The sequence below is a fragment of the Podarcis pityusensis genome (assembly GCF_964106645.2).
Source record: "Podarcis pityusensis genome assembly, chromosome: 10".
Classification (NCBI taxonomy): Eukaryota; Metazoa; Chordata; class Lepidosauria; order Squamata; family Lacertidae; genus Podarcis; species Podarcis pityusensis.
The window spans coordinates 61,886,709-61,901,988 of NC_138035.1; the positions used below are offsets into that span (position 1 = coordinate 61,886,709).

Here is a 15,280-nt window from a genome sequence, read left to right on the forward strand (position 1 = left end):
GGGGACTGTCCCCGGGAAACGGGGATGTCCGGTAACCTTAATTTGAAGGCATTCTGTGCACACAATAGGCCAGCTAGATAGAGTCAGCTAGATACATAGTGTTGTGGGCCAAAAATGGCTTATCTTCTGAGTTTACGCCAATAAGACTCAGAGACAAGAGGAGTTAGGAGTCCATTGTTTATTGCTAGGCAATAGGTTACAGTCGAATTGTTTCGCAAGGGTCGGGGCGGTAGTATTTATAACATTTCAAAAAAAGGATTTCAATTTTCACCAATCATGTACATCATGACCTCATTTCATGTTTAATACACATGCGCAATACGCGTTAGCAATTTCTGTTGATTCAGCTTTGATTCCCAGCGCTCTCTGTTAAAATACTAACTTCTGTTACATTGTGTTAGTATGAATGTTGGGAACCTGTGTTACGCATATCCATTTGCACCATGTATCAACTTATGTTCTAGCTTATGAGCAGTATCTTTGTGATTCATATATTAGCTGTACTTCTGCCCCAATGGGGGAGGCAACTTGCGAAAATCATCAGTTTCATAAAGCAGTGGGTTACCATAACATCTCTGTTAGAAGCACACTCAAAGATTTATAGGGGTTCACATTATCCTATTTATTGTGGATTTTTGGGCCACCACCACAATAGGACAAAAGCCTTTTGGTATTTAGGCTGTGGGCTGTTAGGCTGCTGAACAGAAAATAATACAGTGGATGCTCGGGTTGCAAATGTGATCTGTGTGGGATGCACATTTGCAACCCACAGCGGCGCTTCTGCGCACGCGCGGGTTGTGATTTGGTGCTTCTGCACATGCGAAAAGCGCCATTTAGCGCTTCTGTGTATGTGCAACTCCTGAAACCCGGAAGTAACCCATTCCTGTACTTCCAGGTTAATTTCATTGTGCATAGGTTGTACATTGACAGTACAGTGGTACCTCGGGTTAAGTACTTAATTCGTTCCGGAGGTCCGTTCTTAACCTGAAACTGTTCTTAACCTGAAGCACCACTTTAGCTAATGGGGTCTCCTCCTGCTGCTGCGCCGCCAAAGCACGGTTTCCGTTCTCATCCTGAAGCAAAGTTCTTAACCTGACGTACTATTTCTGGGTTAGCGGAGTCTGTAACCTGAAGCGTATGTAACCTGAAGCATATGTAACCCGAGGTACCACTGCTATCCTTGCAATACCCTCCTGCTATGGGGACCTTATCCTGGATCGAATCTATATTATTATTATTATTATTATTATTATTATTATTATTATTTGTCTTTTGCGTAGGTAAGGCTGTGGGAATCATTACAGCAAACACAACATCTGCATCATAAGGAAAGGAGTTATGCAGCTACCTGCTGATAGGAGAAGGGGTTGACAAGAAAATGTTAAGGTTTTGAATCATCAAGGCCTACATTATCAAAGCCTCGAGCATTTATATTGAAGGTTTGTTTATTGTCAGTGGCCTAAGGCAACCTTTTATAGCCTTGTAAGCCGGTTGGCTTTAATTAACGATGCACATGAGAAGGCTACATGCAGCATGCCAATGTTTGGCAGGCGTAATTAACACTCGATAAACCTAGACAGGGTGGCAGACTCCGTAATTAATAGAGGCTCCTGTCTGTTCACCAGGGGCCCAGAATCCAGATCTAAGTGCTCCCTATGGAGTCTTGATTTGGGGACCTGGGAGATAGGAAGCCAAATTAATGATGCTAATTCTCTGGGTGTTTGTCATGGCAGATGGGAGCGACAGATATCACCTAGGGAGAATGCTTGTGGTAGGTCATCACAAGAAATACTTATTTGAGGAGTTTTCTGTAAAAGGTTGCTATGTTAAGATAATGAAAGAAATAAGTAAGTAAGAACCTTCCCCCCACAAATGACATTTGCTTATTTTGGAAATATATAGCCATCAAACAAGATATTCGGGTCCGGTCAATGAAAGAGAAACTGTAAGCTGCTCAGTAGACCTTAGTAGAATTGGTAGCTATCTCTTTATGTGTTCTGTTTCTCCAAGGTTGATCCTGTCAGCATCTGCAAAGGCCTGCTATTGTCCGAATAGCAGCTGCTTGTTTCCGGGTTTTTATCCACTGGTGTGGTGAGGTTATTGATGTTGAAGTCTGTTACTCAGTTTGGTTAAGTTTATTATTGCTGTTTTCTGTTTTAGAAGTACAGAAGTGTCCTTGGTCCTGTTGATGCCAGTAGGGTTATATTTAGCAATGTCGTTCCCTGTTTCTGTCCCAGCATTCTCCTCTCAGTTTTTACTTGACCCAATGCAAGACTTGGGTACAGAAGTGCAGGTCTGGGTCGATTCGCCAGGCCATCGTTTTGGTGTGATGCCATAACAAACACTGAACTGGAGCAAGCACCCAGTTCACTTGCTTTATTTACCGTATTTTTCGCTCTATAGGACGCACTTTTTCCCCTCCAAAAATGAAGGGGAAATGTGTGTGCGTCCTATGGAGCGAATGCAGGCTTTCCCGGGCTTCCTGCAGCTCCGCGCCACCCTCCGGATCCCGGCGCGAAGCCGCGCGGGGCTCCGGAGGGTAGCGCGGAGCTGCCTGAGCTCCAGGGCTTCTTGCAGCTCCACGCCACCCTCCAGACCCCCGCGCGGGGCTCCGGAGGGTGGCGCGGAACTGCCTGCGCCCCAGGGCTTCCTGCAGCTCCGCGCCACCCTCCCGATCCCGGCGCGAAGCTGCGCGGGGCTCCGGAGGGTGGCGCGGAGCTGCCTGCGCTCCAGGGCTTCTTGCAGCTCCGCGCCACCCTCCAGACCCCCGCGCGAAGCCGCGCGGGGCTCCGGAGGGTGGCGCGGAGCTGCCTGCGCCCCAGGGCTTCCTGCAGCTCCGCGCCACCCTCCCGGTCCCGGCGCGAAGCCGCGCGGGGCTCCGGAGGGTGGCGCGGAGCTGCCTGCGCCCCAGGGCTTCCTGCAGCTCCGCGCCACCCTCCCGGTCCCGGCGCGAAGCCGCGCGGGGCTCCGGAGGGTGGCGCGGAGCTGCCTGCGCCCCAGGGCTTCCTGCAGCTCCGCGCCACCCTCCCGGTCCCGGCGCGAAGCCGCGCGGGGCTCCGGAGGGTGGCGCGGAGCTGCCTGCGCCCCAGGGCTTCCTGCAGCTCCGCGCCACCCTCCCGGTCCCGGCGCGAAGCCGCGCGGGGCTCCGGAGGGTGGCGCGGAGCTGCCTGCGCCCCAGGGCTTCCTGCAGCTCCGCGCCACCCTCCCGGTCCCGGCGCGAAGCCGCGCGGGGCTCGGGAGGGTGGCACGGAGCTGCCTGCATTCCGAAGCCTGGTGCACACTGAAGAGCGCGCCCGGGCTTCGCGCACCTCTCCACAAGCCTGGGGAGACCGGCTCGGGTCCCTAGGCTTGCGGATAGCAGGCTGTTCTGGGGGCTAGGGTCGGGGGAAGCTCGGGCTTCCCCCGCGCCTGCCCCGTGCCTGGGGAGGGAATTTCTTTTTCTTTATTTCCCCCCCCCCAAAAAAAAAATTAGGTACCTTGAACGCACCTTGTTTTAGAGGGAGAGAACAAGAAAAAAAATTTTTTCCCTGTTCTCCCCCTCCTATGATCTGGTGCGTCCTATGGTCCGGTGCGTCCAATGGTGCGAAAAATACGGTACCTTAACAGCAGCCGATTAAAAGGAGTTCAAAATAGTTTGTTGTTTGAATGTTTGCTTTTACTTCAGCAGCATATTTGTTAATGGATCTTTAATGATAAATGTGTGTACAGTGTGGGGAACCCTGAATAATATTTGAGATTTGTTTTTCCCCATATGAAAGGAATGAAGGATTATAATAAGAGTTAAGTTCAAAAAGAAATACCCCTAAGCATTTTGTGAATCTTTTTCTTTTGTCCATTTACTGTATTTATTTTCCGCGATTTGAACTATAAAATGAGTCAAAATGAGAGTACCGAAACATTTTCTTTTTTTTGAAAAAAAACACACACTGGACTAAAGTATGGACAACTTGCTGATTTGCTACCAGGCCAGGTTCAAGGTGTTACTATTAGTATATAAAGCTCTTAACAACTTGGGGCCAGTTACCTACGATATCACCTTACCCTACAGATGCCCACTCAACCACTTTGATTGGTGGAATTGGCATTACCTCAGGTGCCACATCATAAGGGACGCGGGTGGCGCTGTGGGTTAAACCACAGAGCCTAGGACTTGCCGATCAGAAGGTCGTCAGTTCGAATCCCCGCAACGGGGTGAGCTCCTGTTGCTCGGTCCCTGCTCCTGCCAACCTAGCAGTTCAAAAGCACAAAGTGCAAGTAGATAAATAGGTACTGCTCCGGTGGGAAGGTAAACGGCATTTCCATGCACTGCTCTGGTTTTGCTAGAAGCGGCTTAGTCATGCTGGCCACATGACCCGGAAGCTGTACGCTCGGCCAGTAAAGCAAGATGAGCGGCGCAACCCCAGAGTCGGCCACGACTGGACCTAATGGTCAGGGGTCCCTTTACCTTTACAGGTGCCACATCATACCTATTCGGCATTTGTAGGAACTTGATCATTTAGTGTGGCAGCACCTGCACTTTGGAACTCCTTGCCTTTGAGCTTAAACAGATGCCTTAACTCTACTCTTTTTGGCACCCGCTAAAACATTCCTGTTTAGACAAGCCGGTGCTTAGAAAATTGAGGTAACTTTGGTCTTTTGAATGTTTTAAAGTAGTGTTGTTATTTTTTTCTTGATTTTACTCTCTTTTGCAAGCCGCTTTGAGGGTTTGTTTGTTTGTTTACAATCAAACAATGTATAAATTTTATGAAATAAAATATAGTAAAATTCCTTTTCTTTTCTTTTGCATTTGCATTTGTTTCAGTTCAGCATATGATACCAAAACAAGGCAGAAGGTGGCAGTCAAGAAGCTTTCGAGACCTTTCCAGTCCCTTATTCACGCCAGAAGAACCTACCGGGAGCTTAGATTACTGAAGCACATGAAACACGAAAACGTGAGTGGAACAGGCTGTGCGAATTGCGAATAATGAGCTTGTAATCCATCTAATCATTTAGTTTTATTAAAATGTTCATCGGTTAGACACAACTAACTTCATTAGGTTTTGGCATACCTTATCCCGTGCCGGGCTGCCATTATCCTTCATTTTAGATTCGAAACTGGTAAGTAGAGATAGCGGTGCCGCACGCATTTCTCCAGATAAAATAAAAACTCCTCTTCTTCTGTTTCAGGTTATAGGATTACTAGATGTTTTCACACCTGCGGCGTCAATAGAAAATTTTAATGAAGTGTAAGTAACGTTTGACCTAAACTTGTTGGCAAGCTGCTAAGATAAACGGCCAGCCCAAGTTATGCATGCCTAAGTCTTGTTTATTTCTATAGAAAGTATGCACTCAGCTGTGTTCCGCTGACATCTATAGACTCTGAAAGCAGTAGCGGGCAGTGTTGGCGTTGTGGGGCTGCATTGCTCGCCCAACCTTCCCGCAGCCGGATTGTTTCAGTACAGTGGTACCTCCGGTTGCGAACAGGATCTGTTCCGGAGGTCCGGCCGCATCCCGAGGAATTTGCAACAAGAGGTTCTGCGCATGCGCGCACGGCGAAACCCGGAAAAATACTTCCGGGTTTGCTGCATTCATATCCCGAAGTTTACGTACCCAGAGGGCTATGTAAGCGGAGGTACGACTGTACAGTGGTACCTCTGGATGCGAACAGGATCCCTTCCAGAGCCCCGTTCACATCCTGAGTAGAACGCAACCTGCGTGTACGCAGGTCGCGATTCTGCGCTTCTGCGCATGACGTCAGTTTGAGCGTCTGCGTGAGCGGCAAAACCCAGAAGTAACGCGTTCCGTTACTTCCAGGTCGTCGCGGAGCGTAACCTGAAATCGCTCAACCTGAAGCATATTTAACCCGAGGTATGACTGTATACGGGATGGAAAGGGGAAGGGCGAGGTGGCAGCGAGGTCAGTGCAGTGTAGCTGGGATGCTGACGCTAAGGCATTTGCACAGCACCAACCTTGCCATCACCTCACCTCTTCACATCCCATGATTCTTCAGGAACCTGGCCTGTGGGAAGTCAGGTGAGCAACACAGCCGCTCTGATGCAGCTGTCGTTCACTTCATCTGAACCAGGGCTGGAGAAGGTGCTGTTTAAAATGTACAGCAAGTACCTGCAGTGTGTGGTGTGTGTGTGTGTGTGCTTTGTATGGGACAAGAATGGGGAACCTTTGGATCTTGGGACCTCAAGTCCCACCAGTCCATTCAGCGTGGCCAGTTGCCAGGGATGATGGCAGTTGTTTTTCAACACCATCTTCAGGGCATCAGGCTTCCCATACTCCATATAGACAGAACTATTTACTGTGTCATAACAATGGTGACTAAGAACTGGCGCCTGAGCTCCCTCCCAGTCTTTTTCTTTTTGTGTTGTATCTTTTAGATTGTAAGCCCGAGGGCAGGGGGCAAGGACTATTGATCTTTGTAAGATGCTCTAGGAGTCGCCTCCTCTAAAGCATGGAGTGTAACTGCTTTAAATGAATAAACATAGGATATTGATCTCTTGCCTGTACGTTATCTAGTGCTTGTGTATTTATTTGTTTATTTTGGGGGAGTATGTTCCCCCATGCTACTGTACTCACAGTATCTGTAACCTCCTTGGCCTTCGTTGCTCAACTTTTGTACACTTGGCTTAATCCTGCACTGAACTCTGTTGGTAGGAGCCAAAGTTTTGCTTCCTCCCGTGGGAAGTGTCAGAGGAAGGAAACGTTGGGTGCACTCCTGCGATTCCAGAAACCTTACGCTGAGTTCAGTTTCCCTTAGCCACGGTTTGTGACAACCGAGTCTTCATATTTTTCCCATTCCTCAGTTTTGTGACCATATATAATGCATGGAAGTCACATTCTTAGAATCATAGAATCATAGAGTTGGAAGAGACCACAAGGGCCATCGAGTCCAACCCCCTGCCAAGCAGGAAACACCATCAGAGCACTCCTGACATATGGTTGTCAAGCCTCTGCTTAAAGACCTCCAAAGAAGGAGACTCCACCACACTCCTTGGCAGCAAATTCCACTGTCGAACAGCTCTTACTGTCAGGAAGTTCTTCCTAATGTTTAGGTGGAATCTTCTTTCTTGTAGTTTGGATCCTTGTAGTTTGGATCTTACTTGTGTCTGGAAGCACGGCTTGTAGAGCCTCACCAGGAAACCCTGTGTACCAGTTCTTTTCAAAGAAAAGCACTGATACAGTAAAAAAAGACTTTAGAAGCAATTGGATGTCATCTGAATGCTTTGTATTTACAGGTACCTTGTCACAAATTTAATGGGTGCTGACCTGAATAACATTGTGAAGTGCCAGAAACTGACAGACGACCATATACAGTTTCTTATATATCAGTTACTTCGAGGGCTTAAGGTAAAACCTATGGAGGGAAGGGGGAAAACGTACTCGAGCTGAAACACAGGATGAAACATCTCTTAAGATAATGCCTGCTGCTCATGTTATTTGTATGTTCTTACTATGTATTCTACAAAAGCCTTGCCCAACAGAAAATACTTCTTGGGTAAGCACTCATAGGTTTTCCCATAACTGCTTGTGTTTAAAACAACATTTTAACCCCTAGTTAATTGATTTGATCAACCTGTTCAGTTATTCAAAATATTGGTTAAACACTGCAGCTCAGTGTGCCACACAGACGTCGGCAGTGCTGAAATCATAATTCGTGGATTAATGGGATTTGTAAGTTCCTCTATAATTGGCACATATGTTTAAGTTTTGCTGCTTTAGCGAAAGGAGAAATGATAGAAGAGGAGCCCTATGTTACAAACAGTGTGTCTGGAAGGGCTTTTAAACTCACAAAAATTACAGATTGAATTGCAAAACATCAGCAGCCTTTCTTATTGGTGCGTTTGCTCCTTACGTACATCACTGATCATTTGCCACATAGGTGGGAATACAGGCTAACCTTTATCTCTTTGTACTGCAGAATAAAAACACCTGTCTGAGTGGATGACAGCTAATAGCTGTCATTAATCACTTGCGTTTGACTTTGTTGTCTGACCTCACCTATTTTCTTTTTATTTAACAGTATATTCATTCGGCTGGAATCATTCACCGGGTACGTTGCACTGGGAATATAATGCACTGTGAGCATGTCATTGGTTGGGCTTGCTGCTCTGGTATAGTTGCAATACTGTTTTTCCCTCATTTCATTTTAGCCCCGTTTTAATGCTCTTAACTTTTTTGTTCTGATGCAGGACCTGAAGCCTAGTAACCTAGCTGTCAACGAAGACTGTGAATTAAGGGTAGGATTCATGCTATTTTGATTACTTCGGTACGTTTTGAACCAAGACTGAAACAAGAGTGGTGCCTGTTGTCATGCCAGCATCTGTTATTAATGGTTGTTCTGGTACCGAGTAAAAAACTAAATTGTAAACCCGACCAATTTAAAACTGATCAGGAAGCTCTCTGAATAAATGAGCAACTATGGAAGTTTTGGTCCTGTCTTTAGGGCAATATTTCTACAGTAACTACTCACAAGAAGTGTTGTGTCCATTTCAGGCCCTGGATAACTAGATGAAATAGTAGGTGCTGCAGATATCAAGGAACTACTTGGAGTTCGGAACTAGCATTTTAAAAAGGAAGATGTGTATTAGCTAACAGTGCAATCCTTATTCTGCTCCGAAATAAGTCCTGTTCAATGGGGTTTTCTCCCAGATAATTTGAATTTAGGATTACAGGCTAAACTGTTACATAGTAATGGACACACCAACAGAGTGGGGCCATCTCCGAGTCTCACTTGACAGTTTATAAGACCTTATTGTTTGTACTGGTGTTGCCCTATTAGGGCTGCAGGTGGCGCTGTGGTCTAAACCACTGAGCCTCTTGGGCTTGCTGATCCGAAGGTTGACGGTTCGAACCTGCACAACGGGGTGAGCTCCCGTTTCTCTATCCCAGCTCCTGCCAGCCTAGCAGTTCGAAAGCACACCAGTGCAAGTAGATAAATAGGTACCACTGTGGCTGGAAGGTAAAGAGCGTTCCTGTGCGCTCTGGTTTCTGTCACAGTGTTCCGTTGTGCCAGAAATGGTTTAGTCATGCTGGCCACATGACCCGGAAAGCTGTCTGTGGACAAACGCCGGCTCCCTTGGCCTGAAAGCGAGATGAGCACCACAACCCCATCGTCGCCTTTGACTGGACTGAACCGTCCAGGGGTCCTTTACCTTTTACCTTTTTAGATGCTCCTATTTCTGATTTTTTTCAAGTTAACATATCATCCTACATTGAGAAATCCTGGTTAATTATATTTATATCCTACTTTTCGTTCTGTAAAGCAAGAGAAGACATCTTCTATTTATTTATACATTGTAGATTTTTTAACTTGCTCTATCCCAATCAGTTTTAAGAAGAAATGCAAACACAAAATTGTTCATGTAGTGTTCAAAGCAGCAGCTGACAATGCCCATTGAGTGGTTGTTACTCCACCTACCGTTACAACGCAACATGAGAAATGGTCTCACAGCCACCAGAATTGCGCGCAGAGCCTGTGGCAAGGGATGCTATCCTTGCAATACCCTCCTGCTATGGGGACCTTATCCTGGATCGAATCTGTATTATGAAGCAACCTGCAGACCACTGCTGAGAAATCACAATGATCAAAACAATAGATGAATCCCCTTCCAATTAAACTGAAATATACAAAAACTCCCCCTGACAAAGCCAAAGGAAACACCAGCCAAAATTTATTTTTAAAAAACCCCTGCTATACTGTTTTCAGAAGCTGTTCTTAATAATTCATCCTGATTTGTTGAAGGGCGGGATATAAATGTCCAAAGAAATACAAATATTAAAGTTCTGGATTTAGTGACTTCGGAAGAAAGCTCTCTTAACTGTGGAGCATCTACCAAACTCATCCTTACTTGATAATAATTGCTTTTTATGAATCTTTGGGATATCAGTGAGATATAAAAAAGGTAATGTTTTCTAACATACGAGCCAGTTGAGTCTCATTTGGCCCAAATTTCATTTCATTTGCTGGCTATTCATTTGTGTGTATAAAATGTAAATTTATTTTATCTCAAAAATAAATTATTAGCACATGGGGAGGGGGAATGAAAGCATGCTGGTCTGTTTTAGAGATGCAGACAAAATTTTACCTAATTAGTATTTGTTCTGCTGTATCCCTTATTCTTATTTGTGAGGTAAGCTCAGTATATCTTTATATGCCTGTTGCCTACACCCCCCAAAAAACCCCGTCTTCATATGTTCTGCTTCTGACGCCCAATTTTTCCACCAATAATCAGAGCACAGAGAATATGTATAAGGCCATCTTGTGATGAATGGGATGGATTGTGTCTGCTGCTCAACCCTGTGCAGATGAGCACTGCCTCAGGCAGTTTATAAACATGGGCATAACCAGGCCTTTTTTTTCAGCTGGAACTCAGTTCCGGCACCTCTCAGGTGGGTGCCATTGAACAAGAGTTCCATTGTGAGTTCCAGCACCTCTTTTTCTAGAAACATATGAATGGAAGTGATCCTATTGAATTCTGTGGCTTGAAAATAGCTACGGCTACACACGGCTCACTCATTTTGCAGGGGAGGTCATGAAGGAAAGAAACCATTTGGAAACTGTATGAAAGCAGGCAGCGTCTTGTCCTCCCCCTTCTTTCCTGTCTGTTGTAGGGGTTTCCACACTTCTTAAAAATCACTCAAATACCTTCAGAGATCCAAACCCAGTCCTTTCATCAGCTGATGGATTGCAGCCCTTTATCATATGCCGTTTCAGGAGCGCCTCATAATTAACGCCAATATTCCAAATTAGTGAGGAACCGCTCACAAATCATTCTGGAGATGGAGGTTCGTCCGTGGCAGGCACATACTTCCCAGGTCACACCAGATCTGCCTTTCAAGTTGGCAGATATGGGTTTAAGCGACACCGTGGGATGCAGTGAACTCCCCAGAACCACCTAAGGGGCATTTCCAGGAATTTTACCTCATACATCCTGGCTTTCCACTGCCCAAACAGCTGCACTGCCCCGGAGTCCAGTGGAGCTCAACCATCATGAGTCATGACGTCAGCCGGGAACCTACTTGAAAACATTTGAATTGGCATCAGTTGGTTTATGGGATGCACTTTTCAAAGTATTTAGATGTTCCCGAATCCTTTCAGTCAGAGTACACTTCCTGAACGCTGAAGTCTAATTGAATGGTAATTGACTTTGTGGATTATCCAAGTGCTCTTGAAAGTATGACCCAATCTCTCCGTGTAATGGTTATTTTTGTATTGTGTGTGTTTTAAAAAAAAAAAAAATTAGAAGAAGCTTTGAATTAATAGAAAATGCTTTTATTTTCATCCCAGATCCGCAACAGCAGTCCAGAGAATTATGACCTTCCGTGAGCATAAGGCTTGATGGGACTATACTATAATATGAGGGAGGGCCTTACGATCTGATCTTGCTGCTGCAATGCATTAAAATGCTTAGGTTGATACCTATACCTTGGACAACACAGTTTTCCAGTGAATGTAAATCGCTGTGGCAGGAAGATATTTAGGATGAATTTTTTTTTACATCAAGCCACTGTCTTAAAGACGTCGGTCTTTAAGTCACGACACGCTTAAGTCACAGGGCTTCTGAATTATCCCCTTAATATTCATGGAATATTTTAATGAGGCAGATAAAAAGCTAAATTAAGCCTGGCACAGTGAATTCATTACTGATTAGCTTTCTGGATCAAGTATGCTCAAAAGATTCTGAGTCAAAGAAACAATGATTCAGGCCTCTGCATCTATAACTAAGACATACAAAACAGATGTTTTTACCTGGTGCACTTATGTCCTCGTTTCATAGTCAAAGAAAGGAAATAATCCATGAATGACCCTAGTAATGACCTTTAAAGCCCTAAACAGCCTCAGTCCAGTATACCTGAAGGAGCGTCTCCACCCCCATCATTCAGCCCGGACACTGAGGTCCAGCTCCGAGGGCCTTCTGGCAGTTCCCTCACTCTGAGAAGCGAAGTTACAGGGAACAAGGCAGAGGGCCTTCTCGGTAGTGGCACCTGCCCTGTAGAACGCCCTCCCACCAGATGTCAAGGAAATAAACAACTATCTGACTTTTAGGAGACATTTGAAGGCAGCCCGGTTTTAGAGAAGCTTTTAATATCTGAAGGACTATTGTATTTTAATATTTTGTTGGAAGCCGCCCAGAGTGGCTATATATAATAGACAAACAGTAGGAAAAGAGAAATCTTACAAAGATTTTATTGATCATTGATTTTATATCCTGCCCTTCCTCCCCAAGAAGCCCAGGGCGGCAAACAGATACACAATTTAGGAAGGGGGGGGGAAGCATTCTAAAGCATTGTAAAAGCAATTACAATTAAAAGCCTCTAGTTACAGTTAAAAACATTCTTCCATTCTGTGATCTTGGGGCTGCCAGGAGCAGCATTCTTCAGCCACCAAATGCCTGGGTGAACAGGAATGTTTTCAGATTCCTCCTAAAAGTTAATAATGGGTAGAGACCGGCACACCTTACTAATACTGGGTTAGTCTGAGAAATAGCAGTTTATGAGAAATTATAATCAAAATAATGGATAGAGAGCATCACCTTCTGGTTTGTGCTGCCTGATTTTATGTGCATGCTTTGTGTCACTGGCCGTCACACCCTGGGAGGAAAAGGTTGCCCTCAGGACGGACCATAGCTCAGTGACTGAGTACGGTACATGCTCTGTATGTAAAGGGGACCCAGAGAGCTACTGCCCATCGGAGTAGATTAGACTGAGATAGATGGATCAATAGTCTGAGCAGATATGAGGCAATTTCCTATATACCTAAATCCTGGGACACCTCCCTTTATGCTTTAGGCATAGGCAAACTCCGGCCCTCCAGATGTTTTGGGACTACAACTCCCATCATCCCTAGCTAACAGGACCAGTGGTCAGGGATGATGGGAATTGTAGTTCCAAATCATCTGGGGGGCCGGCGTTTCCCTCTGCAGTTTTGATTGACTGATGTGTGAATCCTGAACCAGCTGCTGCCTCTAGCACCTTCCCAAAATATACCAAAAATTCCCCATCACCACTGTCACTGATCTGCCAAGCTCCGTGTGTCAATATAAATGCTCAGTTTTCTAGGTGACCTCGTAGTTGGTTCATACTGACTTTAGGCCTCTTCTGACCAGCGAAGGAAAGAGAAACTAGCCAAAGGAGTCAACAACCTAGAAAGAGCCTAGGTGTTCCTCCTCACTTCTGGGTTCCAGTAAGAAGTGGCAGGGTTGCATGATTATATCTAGCAACATCGCACATTATTTTTTCCCTCCAAATGATCCTGATGTTTTCTATGATACACCTCAAGTTGGTTGTAGGAGAATCTGTTTGGGTAGTAGAGAGAAAGCAGGAAATCTCTAATTGTTGGAACTGTGGGTTAGCTATGGACCCGATGTTTCTGTTGTTGGCTTAGATGAGTCATGAGAGCCAGAAGAAAGATAGGTTTGACCATTTATATAATAAAAATAATGGGAATTTCATTATTATTATTATTCTGTAGATTTTAGACTTTGGCTTAGCCCGGCAAACGGATGATGAAATGACAGGTTATGTAGCAACACGGTGGTACAGAGCCCCGGAAATCATGTTGAATTGGATGCATTATAATCAAACAGGTAAGATGGAGCGGGGAGGGAATCTCCTTGTGTTGTGCTATGAAATATGTACCTTAAGGGCTTGGATGGGAATACCTTTGTCATGCAGATTCTCCGCAACCCGGCAAAAAAGCCCCTTCTGATTGGTTGTTTTGTGTTTTGGCAGTTGACATTTGGTCAGTTGGATGCATCATGGCAGAGCTGCTAAAAGGGAAGGCCCTTTTCCCTGGAAACGACTGTATCCTTTCCCCCTACAAGTGCAAATATACTCTGGGTCTCGCACTGCTGGTGCCACAGATATGCTTTTAAAGCAGTGTTAGCCGTTTAACACACACACAAAAAAAATGGTACAACAAACATATTAGTAATCATTAAAGTGACTGTTTCCCCCCCCCCCCACAGCTGGACGCGATAATGGTCATAAAGAGTAACAAACATTGTGTCCTTAAGCCACAGTAGGCTTAAAATCTTTGCTTTTCTACGCTTCATTTAAATAATGACCCAGATACAAAAACAGCTTGAAAAAGACTGTGGTTGCTGGGCTGGAGAACAGATATGCTGAAAAGATTCATAGCTCCCTTGGAAAACACAGGGTATCGGCCCAGAACGGCTGGGGAAAATAATACAATTATATATATATATAAATTATTGTCCCTCTCTAATTTAGCAGCACCCAGGACTATCTGAAGACGATCTGTTCTTTTCCTGTTTTGGAGCATATTGAAAGCAACCCGTTTGGGGACTTCCAACGCTGGTACCAACCAACATAGGTGGGGTGATGCATCCCAGGTGCTGAGTTCACTTTTGAATACAGATTCCATAGGCTTACATTCTGTGTCCATCGTTGTTTGATGACTCATGTTGGAAGCATCACTTCCAGCAAGGTAACCATAGGAACTGGGCAGGCAGGTACCTTTATAAGGAGATGGATTTGCAAACAACAAGACCCTGGGGAAAGCTTCCCCGCTGCAGTTATTAATGGCACTGTTAGAGAATGAATCATAGAATCATAGAGTTGGAAGAGACCACAAGGGCCATCGTGTCCAACCCCCTGCCAAGCAGGAAACATCAGTGATACAAGAGATGATGGCTTTGTTTCCCAAAGACCATGGGTGGATAAGGGCTCTCCTTATTCATTTGTGAAGAGGAAAGGGACAGTATGTACTCACTGAAAACAAGGGCTTTGCCTTTCAAAGCCAACACTAGGAACTGTGCACACTCCTAGTGAATCATAGAATCCTAGAGTTGGAAGAGACCACAAGGGCCATCGAGTCCAACCCCCTGCCAAGCAGGAAACACCATCAGAGCACTCCTGACATATGGTTGTCAAGCCTCTGCTTAAAGACCTCCAAAGAAGGAGACTCCACCACACGCCTTGGCAGCAAATTCCACTGTCGAACAGCTCTTACTGTCAGGAAGTTCTTCCTAATGTTTAGGTGGAATCTTCTTTCTTGTAGTTTGGATCCATTGCTCCGTGTCCGCTTCTCTGGAGCAGCAGAAAACAACCTTTCTCCCTCCTCTATGGGACATCCTTTTATATATTTGAACATGGCTATCATATCACCCCTTAACCTCCTCTTCTCCAGGCTAAACATGCCCAGCTCCCTTAGCCGTTCCTCATAAGGCATCGTTTCCAGGCCTTTGACCATTTTGGTTGCCCTCCTCTGGACACATTCCAGTTTGTCAGTGTCCTTCTTGAACTGTGGTGCCCAGAACTGGACACA

The 15,280-nt window shown here is 45.4% G+C and overlaps 1 protein-coding gene across 1 annotated transcript in view; it reads left to right on the forward strand.

Annotated features, from left to right (window-relative positions):
• The window catches only part of MAPK11 (mitogen-activated protein kinase 11), a 52,738-nt gene that overhangs the window by 23,454 nt on the left and 14,004 nt on the right, over window positions 1-15,280 (forward strand). Inside the window, exons 2-8 of the mRNA XM_081023799.1 lie at window positions 4,802-4,931; window positions 5,167-5,225; window positions 7,227-7,338; window positions 8,012-8,041; window positions 8,181-8,228; window positions 13,463-13,577; window positions 13,723-13,794. Coding sequence (XP_080879925.1) covers window positions 4,802-4,931; window positions 5,167-5,225; window positions 7,227-7,338; window positions 8,012-8,041; window positions 8,181-8,228; window positions 13,463-13,577; window positions 13,723-13,794 — 566 coding nt within the window. The remainder of the gene's footprint in view (window positions 1-4,801; window positions 4,932-5,166; window positions 5,226-7,226; window positions 7,339-8,011; window positions 8,042-8,180; window positions 8,229-13,462; window positions 13,578-13,722; window positions 13,795-15,280) is intronic.